Raw genomic sequence first — 17,817 nt, forward strand, 5'->3', positions numbered from 1 at the left:
TGTTTCTAACACCAGTCTGAGTGCTATCAAACCATTATGGTTAGTTGCCCTGAAATATGTCTTGGTAAGGACATCATTAAGCTTTTCAAGGCCTTGCTGTGTGAATTTTACAATGTTCCCATGCATGCTGATAAGTTCCGTTACATGGTAACGCAATATGTGGATGTATGGCGTAACATCCTTTGCTTGGTACACATGTATGAGACTATCACACCAAGGCTCAATAAGTGACTGAATTGTTGCTGAATCTGGACATTCATCTTTGACGACTGCCCTGCAGGTAGGGCGTAAGAATTGTACCTGCTACCCCCATTGCATGATCGTAAGAGGCGACTAAACTTGGGATCTTATCTTTTCTCTTCTTTCTTGATAACTTTCTTCTTCCTAATGTCTCCCTTGACAATGCCTCACTTTTGGCCTTTAGTTGAGCGTTCGCCGCTGTGAGGAAGGTTTTGGGTTCTGTCCCCTAGCCGAGACATACCAGAGTCTTTAAAAATGGTAGTTGCTACTCCTGCTTAGCGCTCAGCATATTTGGAGTGGGACGACTGGTTGGCCCGTTGTCAGTATTGTAGCGTCGTTCAAGCTTGAATAGACAACCAGATTTGATGCTAATAACTTCAGTCGGCAGGTGCCGGTGTATTCTTCACATTGTAAAAACAGGCATGGTCTTCACACAAACTGATGACGTAGTTATCATGTACACAACAAGGGAGCACTCATTATACAGAATGGGGGTGACCATTATTTATGTTAAAGTTTATACGATAACTATCGTCACATCCCCCTCGTTTAGCACTTTAATTTAGTTCAGAGTTTCCCTTACTTACAGTCACTACAAACGCGGTTGTGCCATTTGACCTACACTGTCCTAACCGACTTATTAACACAACAACTAACTATAAACGTTTAACAAACTAACTACTAGGTGATTTGGAAAGTCCTTGGAACAATGTCTGAACAACCTACAATATGACTAGATAAGTGTTCTGTATGATTCAGAGATTCACAAAAAGATTACGTAGATTATCTTTAAATTAACAAACACACTACTGACTAGACATCTAGATAAACACGTGTATTTTGGCACTTCACTGTTGTTTTCGGTCGCGATTCAAGATGCACACGTAGTCATTCAGGTAATTCGGTCTGTTCACTTCACGATTGGACCTCCTGAGCGTGACCTCTGCATGTGGCTCCTCATGGTCAGTAGTGGGAGGTGCCTGGTCCTCGTTGACATTCGGTGTGTCTGGAACATCTCCTTCTGATGTCGCATTTAACTGACCATCATCCTCTGTGAAAACTTCAGGAGTCTTATGGAGATGACGCCTGTTTCTCCGATAAGTCGAACCCTCTTCAGTTTGAACCTTGTATGATCGAATGTTGACTTTTCCCTTTACACGGGCTTTAGTCCATTCCTTCCCTGGTTCTGTCGGTTTCATTCTGACCGTTTCTCCAGGCATTAGTTCAGCTAACGCCTTAGTGCCGCGATTGTAGTAATGTTGTTCTTTTCCTTTTCTTTGGTTTATGTCTTTCCTCGTCTCCGACGTAGGAATTGTGCTTGGCTCCAATAATGGCGTTGTTAATGGAAGCAAAGTCCTAGTCCTTCTACCGTACAGTCTTTGCACTGGGGATGACTTCACTATCTCTCCTGGCGTGTTCCGCCAATCCAAAATAGCAAGATAAGGGTCCCGTCGATCCTTCCTTGATTTTTCCAGAATTCGCTTTACAGTTCTCACCGCATTTTCCACGTTACCATTGGACTGTGGATATCTTGGTGAACTAGTGATGTGTTGGAATTCATATTCTTTCGAAAAATCTGAGAATTGTTTTCCGTTGAATGGTGGACCATTGTCAGACATTACTATGCATGGTAACCCATACCGCGAGAAATGAGACTTTAACTTTCTGATGACCTCGTTGCCCTTCTTGTCATGGAGGCGGTCAATCTCAACAAAATCAGAATAGTAGTCCACAGTGAGAAGGTAATCTTTTCCAGCTGTATGGAACAAATCCACACCTACTTTCTCCCATGGCCGATTCGGGGTTTCGTGTGGTATCATGGGCTCTCGGCTATTTTCAGCTGAGTAAGTATTGCAAGTCTTGCATGCCTGAATATGTTTTTCAAAATCTGAATACAGGTTTGGCCAATATAACGACTCCTTCGCCCTTCGCAAGCATCCCTGAAGACCGATATGACTGGAATGCGCCCTTTCTATCATGTTTTGGCGCTCCGAGAATGGAACTATGACACGGTCGTTCTTGAAGACCAACCCGTTCTGGATCGTTAGCTCCTCTCGAAATGGGAAGTATTTTTTTACTTCTAGAGAAAGTTGTTCCATGCTGTCCGGCCAGCCCCTGCGAATGACACACATTAGCTCTGCAAGATTGGTATCAGTTTTGGTGGCTCGTTGTAACCTACACAAAGTCTCGGGTGATACTGCCAGATGCTTTACACCATTTACCTGTTCCACTTCTATGTTGTGACTAATATTTCGCCTTTCTTCATCAGTTGACGGCAAAAATGCCCTGCTCAATGTATCAGCCATGTACATGTGTGTGCCTTTTTTGTAGATAATTGTATAGTCAAACCGCTGTAGATTGAGTAGCATCCGTTGTAATCGCTTTGGAGTGCTGAACAAGTTCTTCTTGTGGATAATCTCCAAAGGTTTGTGATCAGACTCGACAATCACTTTGTTTCCATATGTGTACTGCTCAAACTTTGTCATTCCAAAAACCACAGCTAGCAGCTCCTTCTCGATCTGGGCGTAGTTGCACTCGGTAGCCGTAAGCGCTCTTGACGCATACCCCACTGGGTGTCCTTCTTGGAGGAGGCAGGCTCCTAGCCCGTACTCCGATGCATCACACTGTAATATTGTCTGTTTCTTTGGGTCAAAATACCTCAACACCGGAGTGTCGGATAGTGTTGCCTTTATCTCACTAAATGCTTGGCCATGTACAGCCTCATCCCAAACAAACTCAGAGTCCTTTTTCAAAAGGTCGCGTAAAGGAGAAGTCAGCTCAGACAGCCGTGGTGCGAATTTTTGCACAAAATTGATCATTCCCAGTAGACGTTGTATGCCTGCCTTGTCCTTGGGAGTGGGCATCTCAGTGATGGCCTTGACCTTCGCCGGATCCATTTCTAAACCTCTTTCTGAGATTACGTGGCCCAAGTATGTGACAGAACTTAGACAAAGCTTTAATTTTTCCTTGTTCAGTTTGATATTCTTCTCGCGGCATCTGTCGAACAAAGCATGGAGTTTCCGGTCATGATCTTGCCTTGCCTCTGCGTCAGTGTCACCGCATCCAAACACAACGATGTCATCATGTATTGCCTTGGTTCCCTCTAGACCCTCCAGTGCTTCATCCAGCCTACGTTGAAACTCTTCTGGCGCTGGGGAGATACCAAAAGGCATTCTTATCCACCGATAACGGCCCCATGGCGTGCCAAATGTCGTCAAATAACTGCTTTCCTCATCCAACTCAATATGCCAGAACCCGTCCTTGGCATCCACTACAGAGAACAGTCGTGCTTTGTTTAGCTCTGGAAGATTGTCCTCAATTGTCGGCATCGCATAATTATTCCTCTTGAGTGCTTTGTTTAGCGGTTTGGGATCAATACAGAGTCTCAAGTTCCCATTGTGCTTCTTAACCACCACAATCGATGAAATCCAGTCTGTTGGGGTGGTAACTGGTGTTATCACACCAAGGTTTGTTAGTCGCATCAGTTCGTCCTGGACCCTATCTTTCAATGACACCGGTATTCGTCTCACTGGTATTTTGGTAGGTGGCACAGTGGGGTCTACCTCGAGGTGGAGTTTGCCTGCTAACTTCCCAAGTTCTTCAAACATGGTGTTGTCGGTTGTTGATGCCTGTAGGACTTCCTCCTTCGGAGCCTCAGCTTTCGGATATAAGTTATGTTTATTCACAGTAATAAGATTCATGGCCTGTATCACACGTGCTCCTAGGATAGGCTTTACTGTTTGGTCGACAACTACAAATTCCACTGAATATTTTTTCCGGTTTTTCGGGTTACGGACCTGCACTCGTCTGACTCCAACTGGTGTCATCTCTGATTGATTGAACATCACTAGGGTCATGTCCGTCTCTGACAACTTTTCCAATTGAGGGTCATCAAACACTTGTAAATACTTTGATTTAGGCAACACATTGACGGTTGATCCACTGTCCAGCTGGCATACTACCAACACCCCATTTATGTCAATGATAGTGTGAATCTTATTAGGCTGACCAACGTGTTTTATTGAGTTTACATCCTTCTTATGCACCGTAAATATAAACTCTTCATCTGAGCTTTCATTCACTTCCTCCAGCTGATATACCTTTGGTCTGTTCCTCCTATTCTGATTCCCATACCCTTGGCGAGGTTTTGACCTACATTTTTTTGCGAAGTGATTCAATTTCCCGCAAGCTGCACATACTTTTCCCCATGCTGGACATCGCTCCTCATCATGACGGAAACCACATGCATCACAGCTTATCATGGATTTCTGGGACTGTCTCTTGTGTGTTCCTGCACTGTTACGTGTTTTTTCCTGTGACTGAGAGTGGTTGCTTTCTTTCTTTCCACATGCCTTAACTTCCTCACTAGTTATGTCTTTCATATGTTGAAATGATTTCTCAAAAGACCGACAGATGTCTATGCATTTTTTTAATGTCAGAGACTGATCTTGCAGCAGTTTCTTTCTTGTCGCGTTTTCTCGGACACCCATGACTATTCTATCCCTAATAAGACTCTCTTCTAATGTACCGTAATTGCATGTTTTTGCTAGTGACCTTAATGCCGCTACGTATGCGTCGATTGTCTCCCCTTGGTCCTGTGCTCTGTTGTTGAACAGATACCGCTCATATGTTTCATTTGTTTGCCCTATGCAAAATCTTTCAAATTTCTCTAGCACTTTGGTTATGTCAGTCTTATCACTGCTGTTGTCGAACGTAAGACCATCGTATATTTGTAACGCGTCGGGCCCTATGCACGTTAGTAACGTAGCTGTTCTCAGCTCCTTGGTTTTATTGATTAGACTACTTGCAATTTCGTAATTGTCCCAAATTCGGCGGAATTTCTTCCAGTTCGAGCAAAGATTGCCTCGCAACTCCAATGCCGCTGGTACAGGGAGGTTTGAAGGTACTTGAACTACAATGGGCGCGCTATTGCCAGTGTTGGCCATGTTTACAGTTCGTTATTCTTACGAGATCTATATGTCCTTATTATACATTAATTCTAATAATGTCGCTTCGTGTGAACGTTCTAGTCCTACCAAACACTTCTGACACCATGTAGCGTCGTTCAAGCTTGAATAGACAACCAGATTTGATGCTAATAACTGAAGGTGCCGGTGTATTCTTCACATTGTAAAAACAGGCATGGTCTTCACACAAACTGATGACGTAGTTATCATGTACACAACAAGGGAGCACTCATTATACAGAATGGGGGTGACCATTATTTATGTTAAAGTTTATACGATAACTATCGTCACAAGTATAATGTGACCGGTTGTGGTGTCCTGTTGGGTGTCTTCGGCAGTATGCTTCAGTGAGATAGCACTTTAAATCGGCAAAAGTTCCGGCCTATCACAAGGAGACTTAACACGAACATACCGCAGCCTCCCAAAACACACATTCGCACTCACCACACTCATACATGTCGCACGCACGGAAGGCCGTCCTTAAATGACCTTAGATGTTAATAGGACGTTAAACAAAATAAACCAAACCAAACCAATCATCTTTGACGAGAGCATTGATTACCATAAATTGCTCCCAAAGATTTTGAATACACAAAGCCCTTTCTTTGTCAGCAAGGAGATCTGTTGCCTTGAATTTTGAAAAAAATATCACCTTTTCTGGCCCATTCAAATCACGATATTCTAGTTTTCTCGTATCTTTGTTCACATTCAAATGAAAATCTATTCCACACATTGCCAATGTATGTTCAAGAGCTGATATGTACTTGATCTTTTCTCTATCAAGTTTTTGGAAAGTCCTTTTTTCTGTTATATTGTCCAACATTCTTAATTCAGCAATGAGGAGATTAAACAGCTTGTCGGTAATGCGCAGGAAAAGGTGCAAATGATCAATAACGACACGAGAGGGTGGAATTGAAGGAAAAATTGGCAACCGTACTAGAGAGAAATTGTTGGTTTTTCCTTTTTCCCTTTTCTTCCCTTTAGATACTTGTACTATATCTGTCTCCTGCATATATGTTAACCTTGCTCCAAGGCTTTCGTCATGAATAGACCACTTCTTTGTGAAGTCAGATCTTTCTCTTTTGCTACACGTACAGTAAATACACGAGTATTCTGCCGATACATGAGGAATTCCAACAGCTAAGAGGAGAAATTTGTAATCACCACCCAGGTAGATATTTACATCAAACAGTCTGTCCCCCACTGAAATTTTCTGCAGGGAAGCAACCTCTGATCGTAGATCTGCTAGAGGTAGTGACAATTCATCATAGCTTTCTTTGGTCTTAACTATACAAAGCGGGTAGTTGCCAGCAGCAGAGGTACATTGCTTCTCATTAAGTACAGTAAAGGTCACATTGACAACATGAAGTCTTTTACCAATCATTGTACCATCTGCAGATAGTTTAATATCAAGACCATTTTCAAACATATCTGCATTTTTGGACAACAGATCTGACATCACCTCTTTTAACCGTGTTTTTAACGACTGTTGCACACCTAAACCATCTGGTGTATTTATTATTTCAAATCCAGCATTCAGATCTGAAATAAACTTCTGAATTGAATGGCTCCTTAGAATATTTTTAAATAGCATACTTAGTTCATGGTAAGCTTTGTTTGAGACATTGTAAGTGTCTAATACATACAAAAGAGTACTGAGTGAATCTTTATCTGAATTAGACAGATTTGAGTTCTTTTGGTCATTTAATAAACTAAGAATTTCTTGTCTTCCATCCCTTTCCAAAATAACTCCAGTTACCTTGCATGTATCTGTTTCCATAAAACCTAAGGCTGTTTTACACATTGATTTCTCGCATTTTCTGCGTTTATTCTGCTGGCTAGGAGTACAATCCCCAAACGGTTTTCTAGTTTTAGCTTTAGAACTAACTTGTTCAGAACTTAATCTTCCAATTATATGTTGACCCTACTAGTCCTTCTTTAAAAATTCTGAAATGTGCCCCTCCTTTCACCTTGTTCTGCAGTCCGACAGCTTTCAAGCGAAATAAAACAGCACGTAAGGCACTGCGAGACTTACTGTCTACATTGAAAGAATCAGAAAATGACATCTTATCCTTCAAAACGGTTACAAACCTCATTATTATTTCAGGTCTTAAAGCTTGGTGCCAAAAATAATCATGTAAGATTTCAAAAAGAACTAATTTGCTTATTACAACCATTTTCAACAATACAGGGAGTATTACTTAGATTTTTCAAAAAACAACTTGTTAATTGTTTACTTATAAATACAAACCATTTCCAACAGTACAGGGAGTAATCAATGTCAGCTAGTACATTTATACAATGGCTATAGATTTTCAAGAAAAACCAACTTGTTAATTGTTTACTTATAAATACAAACCATTTCCAACAGCGATATTTCAAAGATAAGAGGTACAGCTTTGATATTGTTCTAAAGTAAAACACTGCTCAGTAAATGAGGTACGGAATTTTTGTTTCCAGGACATTTTACGCAAGAAAATGTTAGTACATTCCCTCTTGGAATGTAATGCTCCTCCGTATGATCTGGCATTAAAATATGATCCACCAGTGGTTGTCTGTGTCTAACGAAAAATCGCACCGTTTCAGTCTTCACATAATAGTTGTCACAAACGGAGTTTAAAATGCGGTAGTCCCAGGAATCACCAAGAATTCTGGTACGGCTTCCCATTGTTCTGATGGAATATACTGTTCTGTCCTTGTATTTCTTCAGAGGTATCCCAGCGGCTTTTATTAGATGATTGACATCCTCCAGGTCTTTTTGAGAATGTATACTCAACCGTATTACAATTGAACTGTCACTTCCTCTTCCTCCTCCAGTTAACTGTTCCTTTATCTTAACAGCAAGTTCCCCTAATATTGAAGACCCAATACTGGAGCCCGAGGGGTTGATAAGTATTTCTTTAGTCTTTTTCACTTCATCATGTTTCCTATCCCAACCTGTAACAAATTTCTATATTTAAAATAATGCAAACATGTGAAACCATTTTAAGCCGTATCATAGAATAATAATTTGTATAAGTTTGTACAGGTTTTGATGACAATATTTCAGTTTTTGCCTTGCTTTCTCAATAAAAAAAAATAAAGTTAGCAACTTAGCAGGTACTCATGTCAAGTCCATGCTATTACATTACACTTCATTTAGTATCTAAAATCCCAGAAAACTTTTCATTACATAATTATCTGACAATCCACAACATTTGGAATATTAAGTTTAAGTATATGCTTGTACAAAAAGCATGTACCATATACCTATGTAGTGGTCAAGAACGTCATCATTTTCTGCTGCTGAAATTTGCACAGGGTAGATTCCTTCCTTCCAAGACTTTTCGGCAGCTGGTCTCCTCCGCCTAGTGATAGGCACTTGAAAATCATTCAATACACTGCAAATGAAAATTGAATAAACAAATAAACCTCACTCATAAGTAGTTAATGACTGACTATAAATATAATCACTCAAGGTAAATTAATTAAATTATGCTATCTATAATGAGTACTGTACCACATTGCCATTATGCTATTTAATCAATATTACACTTTTAAAAATGTTAAGTTGGCTATGAATTTTGACAAATATTTACATATTTGCACAATTGGAATTTTTTCATAGGTAGCATTGACTGAGTCTATGCCTGGCTATCAACAGGACATACTACAACCTGTGTCTATATCTACCTTGTTTAAAAAATCATAATATGTAATAAGCGTACATGCTCTTATTTATTGTTTTTATTTAAAACGAGCCAGACACCTGTGGTAAAACAAACAAACCTATATCCTATGGGTTCAATTCATCGACGGAGATAAACCAATGCCTATAACATTGGTACATGTACTGTTCATGTTGATTGTATAATTGACACTATTGCCAGCTATGTTATTATATGTACAAGTCTGAAGATGGGAATTTGCATAAAATATCTGTCAACTGCCTCATCATCCCGTGGATACCGTCATTAAAGGACCTTATTTGTGTCAACTCCTTCAAAAAGCCATGCATGCGTGTGGTGAGTGCGTATGCGTGTTTTGGGAGGCTGCGGTATGTTCGTGTTAAGTCTCCTTGTGATAGGTCGGAACTTTTGCCGATTTATAGTGCTACCTCACTGAAGCATACTGCCGAAGACACCCAGCAGCACACCCCACCCGGTCACATTATACTGACAACGGGCGAACCAGTCGTCCCACTCCTAATATGCTGAGCGCTAAGCAAGGAGCAGCAACTACCATTTTTAAAGACTCTGGTATGTCTCGGCTAGGGGACAGGGCCCATAGCCTTCCTCACAGGGGCGAACGCTCAACCAAAGGCCAAAAGCGAGGCATTGTAAAGGGAGACATTAGGAAGAAGAATGTTAAGAAAGAAGAGAAAAGATAAGATCCCAAATTTAGTCGCCTCTTACGATCATGCAATGGGGGCAGCAGGTACAATTCTTACGCCCCACCTGCAGGGCAGTGTGTTTTAGGCTAGACGTATATAATTGTGAATTCCGCACGGGTATTATTTTGGTACTTTGTTATTTTTACACATGTTAATAAATTGTTGAACTTTATATGACGAGTCTATTTTCCTTCTCACCAGTTTACTAAATATTGTCTATTACTTGAAAATTCATTTGTATTTGGAATCTGCAAGCGAAAGCGGCAGTCGAACCCTGGGCAAAAACTTGGTATCAGTCCGACACACGGGTAGAAGTCCGACACACGTGGCACCCCTGCGGTACACGTGCTGCGGGTTACAGTTCTGTGATTTTTTTTTACACAATTTACGGCATACGTTTGATCGCTTCTACCCGTTTCTTGAATGACTGACTGTCTCTTCGTCACAAAACAAGTTAGTATTGTACGTTCGTTGGTCTCTTTAAGTGACCATATCTTGTTAGAGTTTATACATCATAACGATAATCCTTTGGTCGGTCGCCCTGTTATGTCGATCGCGTACCTGTGATATTGTTGTGAATATACGTGACGAGCTGACTTCTAAGCGAAGGTGTTTGTGTGACCTCGTCCCAGAGTTGATGTTCGGTTGTGCGTTACCACAAACAAAATACTATTAATCATTCTAGCATTAGCTGGATGACTGGAGCCCAACTATCACAGAAAACAAAATACTAATAATCACTCAAGCATCAGCTTTATGAGTGGAGTCCAATTATTTCAGAAAACAAAATAGTAATGTCCAATTATTTCAGAAAACAAAATAGTAATTATCACTCAAGCATCAGCTTTATGAGTGGAGCCCAATTATTATAGAAACAAAATACTAATAATCACTCAAGCATCAGCTATATGAGTGGAGTCCAATTATTTCAGAAAACAAAATACTAATAATCACTCAAGCATCAGCTTGATGAGTGGAGTCCAACTATCATAGAAAACAAAATACTAATAATCACTCAAGCATCAGCTTTATGAGTGGAGTCCCAATTGTTATAGAAACAAAATACTAGTAATCACTCAAGCATCAGCTATATGAGTGGAGTCCAATTATCATAGAAACAAAATACTAATAATCACTCAAGCATCAGCTTTATGAGTGGAGTCCAATTATTTCAGAAAAAAAAAATACTTATAATCACTCAGCATCAGCTTTATGAGTGGAATCCAACTATCATAGAAACGTAATACTAATAATCACTCAAGTATCAGCTTGATGAGTGGAGTCCAACTATCTGAGAAACAAAATACTATTCTACCATGTTTGCTATGCAACGCCAGTTTTGATTGGTTTAAAACCATAATACACGCTCGTGCCAATAATACACGCTCGTGAGTCACGGCTGTTACAATTTTATATATCTAAAATTCACCCGTTTCATAAGAGGTTACTATAACCGAGTGGGCTAATGGGTTAGTCTTTCAATAAATTTTTATCACGACGCGAGTTCGAATCCTACGGAGGCCACCCCCCCCCCCCTTTTTTTTTTTTTTTTTTTTTTAATTTTCAAAATCAATGCCATATGATAGATGCTTTTGATCGTAGTACTGTATTGCCTGTATATTTCATCAACAAATAATGCAATACTCAAGAAATAAATTACAAGGTTTGTCGGGGTTTCTTTGCTGTTTTTCTATTAGAAAGAGGTCGATCTCAGAACTAAACAGTACATGGTAGAATAGAAATAATCAACTTTGACTCGTGTATTGTTGCAGGATATACAACTCGGACTCGGATATTTTGCAATTTTAATAAATAACTCAGGCCTGCGGCCTTCGTTATTAATTTAATTGCAAAATATCCTCGTCCTCGTTGTATATCCTGCAACAATACACGAATCATCGTTAATTATTTCTTAAATAATCACTCAAGCATCAGCTTTATGAGTGGAGTCCAACTATTTCAGAAAACAAAATCTGAGTTGTACAAGTTGGAAACTATGCTAATTTGAGTTCTTTCACAGCTGTGTTGTCCTTATTATTCAGGACGACAGTGACGGTTTTAGTAAATAGGAATTCTTGCAGATCATCAGACGACATGTTTTGTGTGAGGAAGGTTTTGGGTTCTGTCCCCTAGCCGAGACATACCAGAGTCTTTAAAAATGGTAGTTGCTACTCCTGCTTAGCGCTCAGCATATTTGGAGTGGGACCACTGGTTGGCCCGTTGTCAGTATAATGTGACCGGGTGGGGTGTGCTGCTGGGTGTCTTCGGCAGTATGCTCCAGTGAGATAGCACTTTAAATCGGCAAAAGTTCCGGCCTATCACAAGGAGACTTAACACGAACATACCACAGCCTCCCATAACACACATACACACTCGCCACACGCATACATACCGCACGCACGGGAGGCCGTCCTTAAATGACCTTAGATGTTAATAGGACGTTAAACAAAATAAACCAAACCAAGTTTCTGGGTTGTCACTGATGAACTTGTGTGTCACTGCAGAATTTACAGTGTATGTTGTTGGATTGTTTTCAAATATCAAAGAAAGTTTGTTTAGCTGAAACGTTCATACGTTGTCTGAAAGAGCAGCTGTGGCATTTATGTGGGTGGCAAGTTTGGCATGTTGACTTGTATATCTCGCTTCGTGTTGCAGTTCCTACATGCATAATGCGATGTTATTGCCACCATGGATGGTTTGCCATCAATCTTGTGCTCGACCAACTCAAATTTCACATTTTCCAAGTCGTCCGTTTGTTGGAATGTGGAGGTTGGTGATGTTGAAAGGAATTTGGTTTCATCAAAGTCCTTGACGACTAAGTTAGTAAAGTTGTACGAGTTGTTAAGGGTGACCGCATCAATATGGGAGGCCCACAAGAATAGGCGGCATTGGTTTGTTTCATCCGCTAGTGTGGCATTTCTTAAAACAAGTTGTTTTCCAGCTCTGGCGGTAATAGTCTGAGTCTCTTGTTCAATGTGAACAATTTTGGCTGTCACTTTGACCTGTTTTGAAAACAAATTGTTGACATTAGTGGGAGGTAAACAAAAATGCTGAATATTTACGGATTTGGTACTAGCAAGGTATGTAAATATTACTGATATGAAAGTCAAGTGTTAATGCAATTTACTTGTCTGAAGAAAGGTTACGGAAATATTATAAAAGGAAATTGTTTGGGGAAGAAAAATTAGTGGAGAACAGAAAAAGATGTTTTGCATGAAGGGATGTTTGAAGCGGAATGTAATTTCAGAAAAAAAAACTGTTTATTGTTGAAAAAAGAAATAATGTTTTTTTACAGTAATTAAAGAACATCTGTTGGAAGATATATATGTGATGAATCTGAAATGATTTTTAATGGGTACTTTTCATTTGTATTGCCAAAACAGTGTGTTTAATTAGTTTAATGCGAAAAAGTTGAAAATAGACAACAAATCCTAAAACACATTTTTCTGGCAGATTGGCTAAAATGTTTACCAATTTGGCCAAGTAAAGAACAAGTTAAGAAAAACATGCCACCATTTTTCAAGGACTACTCGACAACAAGAGCGATTGTGGACAGTACTGTGATCTTCATCGAGCACCCCTCAGCAGCTGATTGTCAGAGAGAAACATTATCCTCCTATAAGCACCATAACACAGCCAAAGGGCTACTTGCAATATCCCCAGATGGACGGATTACATTCATTTCACCACTGTATGCTGGGAGATGCTCCGACAAAAAGATCATTCGCCATTGTGGTGTTTTGGATCTCGTAGAGGATGGTGATGGAGTGATGGTGGACAGAGGATTTGATATTGAGGACTTACAAAAGCGTGGTGCCTCATAGATCATGCCATCATTTCTGAGTGGACAGGACCAATTCACTACAGACCAATTGAAAGGAACATTGCAGCAGTCAGAGTACATGTCGAACGAGCTGTGCGTCGAGTGAAGGAGTTTGAAATTTTGAGAAGTGTTCCTATCACTGTCCTATGCTAGAAAAGATATGGGTTATTTGTGGTCACCTTGCCAATTTCACAGGAACTCTTTTCAAAACACCTGACTTTTGTTATTGAATTTTGTGTTTGGATATCCTCATTGAAGCCTACCCACCTTACTTACTAGTATCTGTTTCTAGAAAACATGTGACTTTATATAATTATGATCAGATCTTATTAAGCTCTCCATTTTGTTATGGTGAAATACATTTATAAATACTTAAGTAGTACTTGGAATTCTACATCTAAACAAAAATATGTATATAAAAATCATTAAAATTAATAGCGAGAAAATTTATACTATATATAGAAGTTTAGATTTGAGTAGTTTATGAAAGTAATGTTGTGTAACGTAATGTATTGCGAACTGACCAATTGAATTATAATTGTTGCTTATGTGTGAATGGTAGATCTATATGCTTCCTTGCATTGGTATCATTGTAGATGACCGATAGTTATAGCCTGTATAATTCATTGAATGATGACCTGACTTTTACTGTGCTACTTGGCAATCTAATTAGATTGGCTACTTTGTAGCCGTAGTGCTGTTGAGGTATGATTGTCAATTTCCAGAAAGTTATTATATGTACGTTTTCTCAACTTCTGAATACATTTTCAATCATCTCCATTCTGGACAAAATTGTTAATTCTGACTCTTTTCCAAAATGTTAAATCAAAAGATTCTGACCAGGTTATTTCATTCATAGAAAAAATGAAAAAAAAACCACCTGGGAAGCTATATTAATGTAAGCTGGGTTTAAATTTACAAAATAACATATTTTCTAGGCCCTTTTAGCTCTCTGGAAACGAATCTGAAAGTAGTAATCACTATTCTCAAGTTATATATAAGAACATCTGAAGAATAAACTGACTTAAAAGAGTAAGATTATTGAAGAGTAATGAATACGAAATAGACGTAATTAATAATAAGAAAGAAATCTCCAAAACATGGTTAAAGTTATCTATGTTGCATTGGAGATCCTGGGGTCAGGTAAATATATTAATGGAAAAGCTGATAAGTCACAATATAATACGACTATGAGAAAACAAATAACAATTACTATGTACGTATAAAGTTACCAGTAATTTTTATTTTTCAGGCAATTAATTAAAGTCAAATTGAAATCAATTGTATTTGATGAAAACAACTTTTTAACCCTCACTTCAAACACATCAGTGATTTTCAATGCCTCAAATTCATGTTATTCTGTGTCATGTTGACACTTCACAGACATTTATCCATCAATTTCTGGATACAGTTCAATTTTCAAAGTTTTAACTGATGCAGCATCAAGGAGTAATGTTAATTGAAATAGTCCTACACATCACTTAAACATGGACACTCTGCAGGTCCTCAACGAAATTTGGTAAAAGTTTTGTAAAAAATGGTTTGCAAACTTTCACGACCTGCTTTTAGAAAAAAAAATCCTTGTAACGCTTGATTTGTACAATTGTCATATCATTTGGTGGAACAAAAACCAAAAAAGTCACAAATATCAATTCCAGTCAAATTCAACTGGCACTGAACTTGAAAGTAATAGTCATGCGTCTTTCTCAAGAGTACTTCACCACCTTCTGAATATAAGTAGAAGTTTTTGTCCCTAAGTTGGTGTTCAATTTTGGTTTTCCTTTGAAATAATGAAAAGGGGCATTTGATCTCAACCAGTCGGAGCTGTCCATCAACATTTACTAGTCTGTCTGGTGTTGCAGCAAGGAAGGGAATCTTTGGATTGACAACAAGACCAACTGGACAGTTTTGACAAGGTTTCTTCTGAACATACTTTGCGAATGCCATTGCCTCGTAGTTCAATCCATGTCGAACACTTCTTGTGGGGAAGAACTTTTTCTTTTGCTTGAAAGTTTTAACAGGATCTGTTGCTTCCTTCATTCGACAAAATGAACCAAAATTTGAAGCAGTTATTCTATACCCTCTGTTCAAACCAAAATTCAGATTTGCTTTGAAGTCTTGTGTTCTTTTCTATATAACGCATGCAGTCAATGTCTCTGTCAACCACTGCATCAAAATGATGCTTCATTTCTGGTGTTGCTGTGGACATAAAGGAATCCTGATCAATTCCAAAAGAAGTATCCATGATAGCACTATATAGCTCGGAGTCAGATAACTGTTTGGTCACGACAGGTGCATAATTATTGGCATTTATAGTTTCCAACACTGGCAGTTTCAAACCTGATGCATCATAAATGTTTACTAACTTTCTCACTTTTTCCTCTGTCACACTTTTCCCAAACCCTGGTACAGGATTGTGTTCCTTGATGCTGCAGCACAAATCACGTTTCACTTGCTTGGCAGGGTCATGCTTCACAAAGGTAATGTCACTGAACAGCAGTGGTTCATCTGTAACTGGCTTACGAACATGCCACATTTGCAGCTTATCAGTACACGCCTTGACATCTGGAATACTAGTAACACCCTGATGCAGGGCATGAACAAACAAACATAAACACTGGAAGATTGTTGTCTCAGCTGCTTGGCACACACTTCTTATAAATATCTGGTTCTTTGTTGTGTTGCTGCTGAGACTGTTCACTGTTCCCTCTCGATACAGTTTCCATCCTTCCACTTTATGATGCTTTGTGTTGATTTGGTCTGTGATGACTCTTTCATCAATATCCTCTATGGGGAAATCATCACTCCATCTAGTTTTTTGAGTCACCCTTCCTTGAAATCCAAAGAGACCTGGAAACCAAAATATGAACTATTTTCAACATTGCAACACCATATGATATAAATATTATATTATCAAAATGCTAGCTGTACATGTGGTTTACCACTCAATTGTAGATGAACAGTAGATTTTTAATCCAGATTCCCAGTTTGGTCCCTAGCTAGCTATAGCAATGGTAGTTATTCAGATGCATATTAATTCTGTCCTCCATTACAAAACTTATATGGCTTATTAAATTTGATCTTTAGTCAGACTTTATGTTTTAAAATATAATTACACTGAATGGAACATTTACAATACTTACGAGTAAATTAAAATACCAACAAAGAATATGGTCAATGCCTATACCAAATATCAACGTTTTCACAGAATTGTTCTGACAAGACATTTCTTGTATATTGCATATTATTATTTTTATAAACAGAATACATACATAAGTGTATATACAAATACATTTGAATGACATGCATGTAGGAATAATTAAATGTGCATAATTGTTTACAAGTGGAATTAATAATAGACTTGTGCATTATAGTCGATTAGTGGTACTATGTACATAATCTACGATAATATGTCTCTATAAACAGACATTACATTTAAGGTGCATTTTGACATTTTTTCAACAGCAACTACTGTTATTCTTCTGAATTCATCAATATCTACTTTACTCAATTCGATATTAATTGGTCCACCAATTAGGATATGCACAAGTTCTTTATCCGAGAGGGAATGTAGATAGACACTCAACAATAAACCCGTGTCACTAATACATGCGATGGAACACCATAATTGATCTCTCAGATTATCGATGTAACTACACTCTAATATGATATGGGTTAAAACATCTCTATACATATTGCCGCATTTGTGACATAGCTCTGTCAATTCATTTGTAAAGTTGGAAACGACAATTTTCATAACAAAATGTATGGAGTTTCTGCAGCAAGGATATTTCATTGCAAGTTTCCATAACACATGCGGTTCTAATTTATTATGAATAAGCCTAAATCTACTGAATTCATTATCGCTCATCATTCTCTCTTTCCACTCTTTTTCTTCTTTTGACAACACTGACGCTTTCACGAGTTTATTCCATTGCGGTTTTGAGGGGAAATGTACTTGTTTGAATAAATAATTTGATTACATCATTCAATTTATATTTATTAATTACTCTCATAATATCATCCACAATTCCACCTTTGTTTTCGTTTCCACTTAACATAGATTTGTAAAGCCTTCTTAAAAATATACAATATGTCAAAGTACTCTTCTCTAAATGGCATAATCTTCCAAAAAACAATAGTTTTTTAATGTCTATATAACCTTCTATGGTTGTCCATCCAATCAACCCCAAACACATACCGGTACGGGTCCTGTTATTAAATCCCTGAATTGCTTTGAGAATAAACCTATGTGCCCTCTCTAACATCAAAACTTCATTCCTAGATAAAATCCAGTTCGCAACCATATAGTGCTGACGTATACACAGTTTGTTTGATTAATTTACCAGCAGTCACGGGGTTCAGTGCACTAGGGTGTGCACCACTCCTTATTAGACACATTGTACCACTTGTTA

The 17,817-nt window shown here is 38.6% G+C and overlaps 1 protein-coding gene across 1 annotated transcript; it reads right to left on the reverse strand.

Annotated features, from left to right (window-relative positions):
- Positions 1-1,088: 1,088 nt before the first annotated feature.
- On the reverse strand, positions 1,089-5,186 carry LOC117340393 (uncharacterized protein K02A2.6-like). Its single transcript, XM_033902154.1, has one exon. It carries the CDS (start codon positions 5,184-5,186, stop codon positions 1,089-1,091), a length of 4,098 nt encoding a protein of 1,365 aa, XP_033758045.1.
- Positions 5,187-17,817: the final 12,631 nt, after the last annotated feature.

Source organism: Pecten maximus, chromosome 13 (genome assembly GCF_902652985.1).
Source record: "Pecten maximus chromosome 13, xPecMax1.1, whole genome shotgun sequence".
In the NCBI taxonomy this organism is placed as follows: Eukaryota; Metazoa; Mollusca; class Bivalvia; order Pectinida; family Pectinidae; genus Pecten; species Pecten maximus.

Bases quoted from the DNA above. Each gene is read 5' to 3' on its own strand.
- LOC117340393 (XM_033902154.1), bottom strand. From the start codon at position 5,186: ATGGCCAACACTGGCAATAGCGCGCCCATTGTAGTTCAAGTACCTTCA.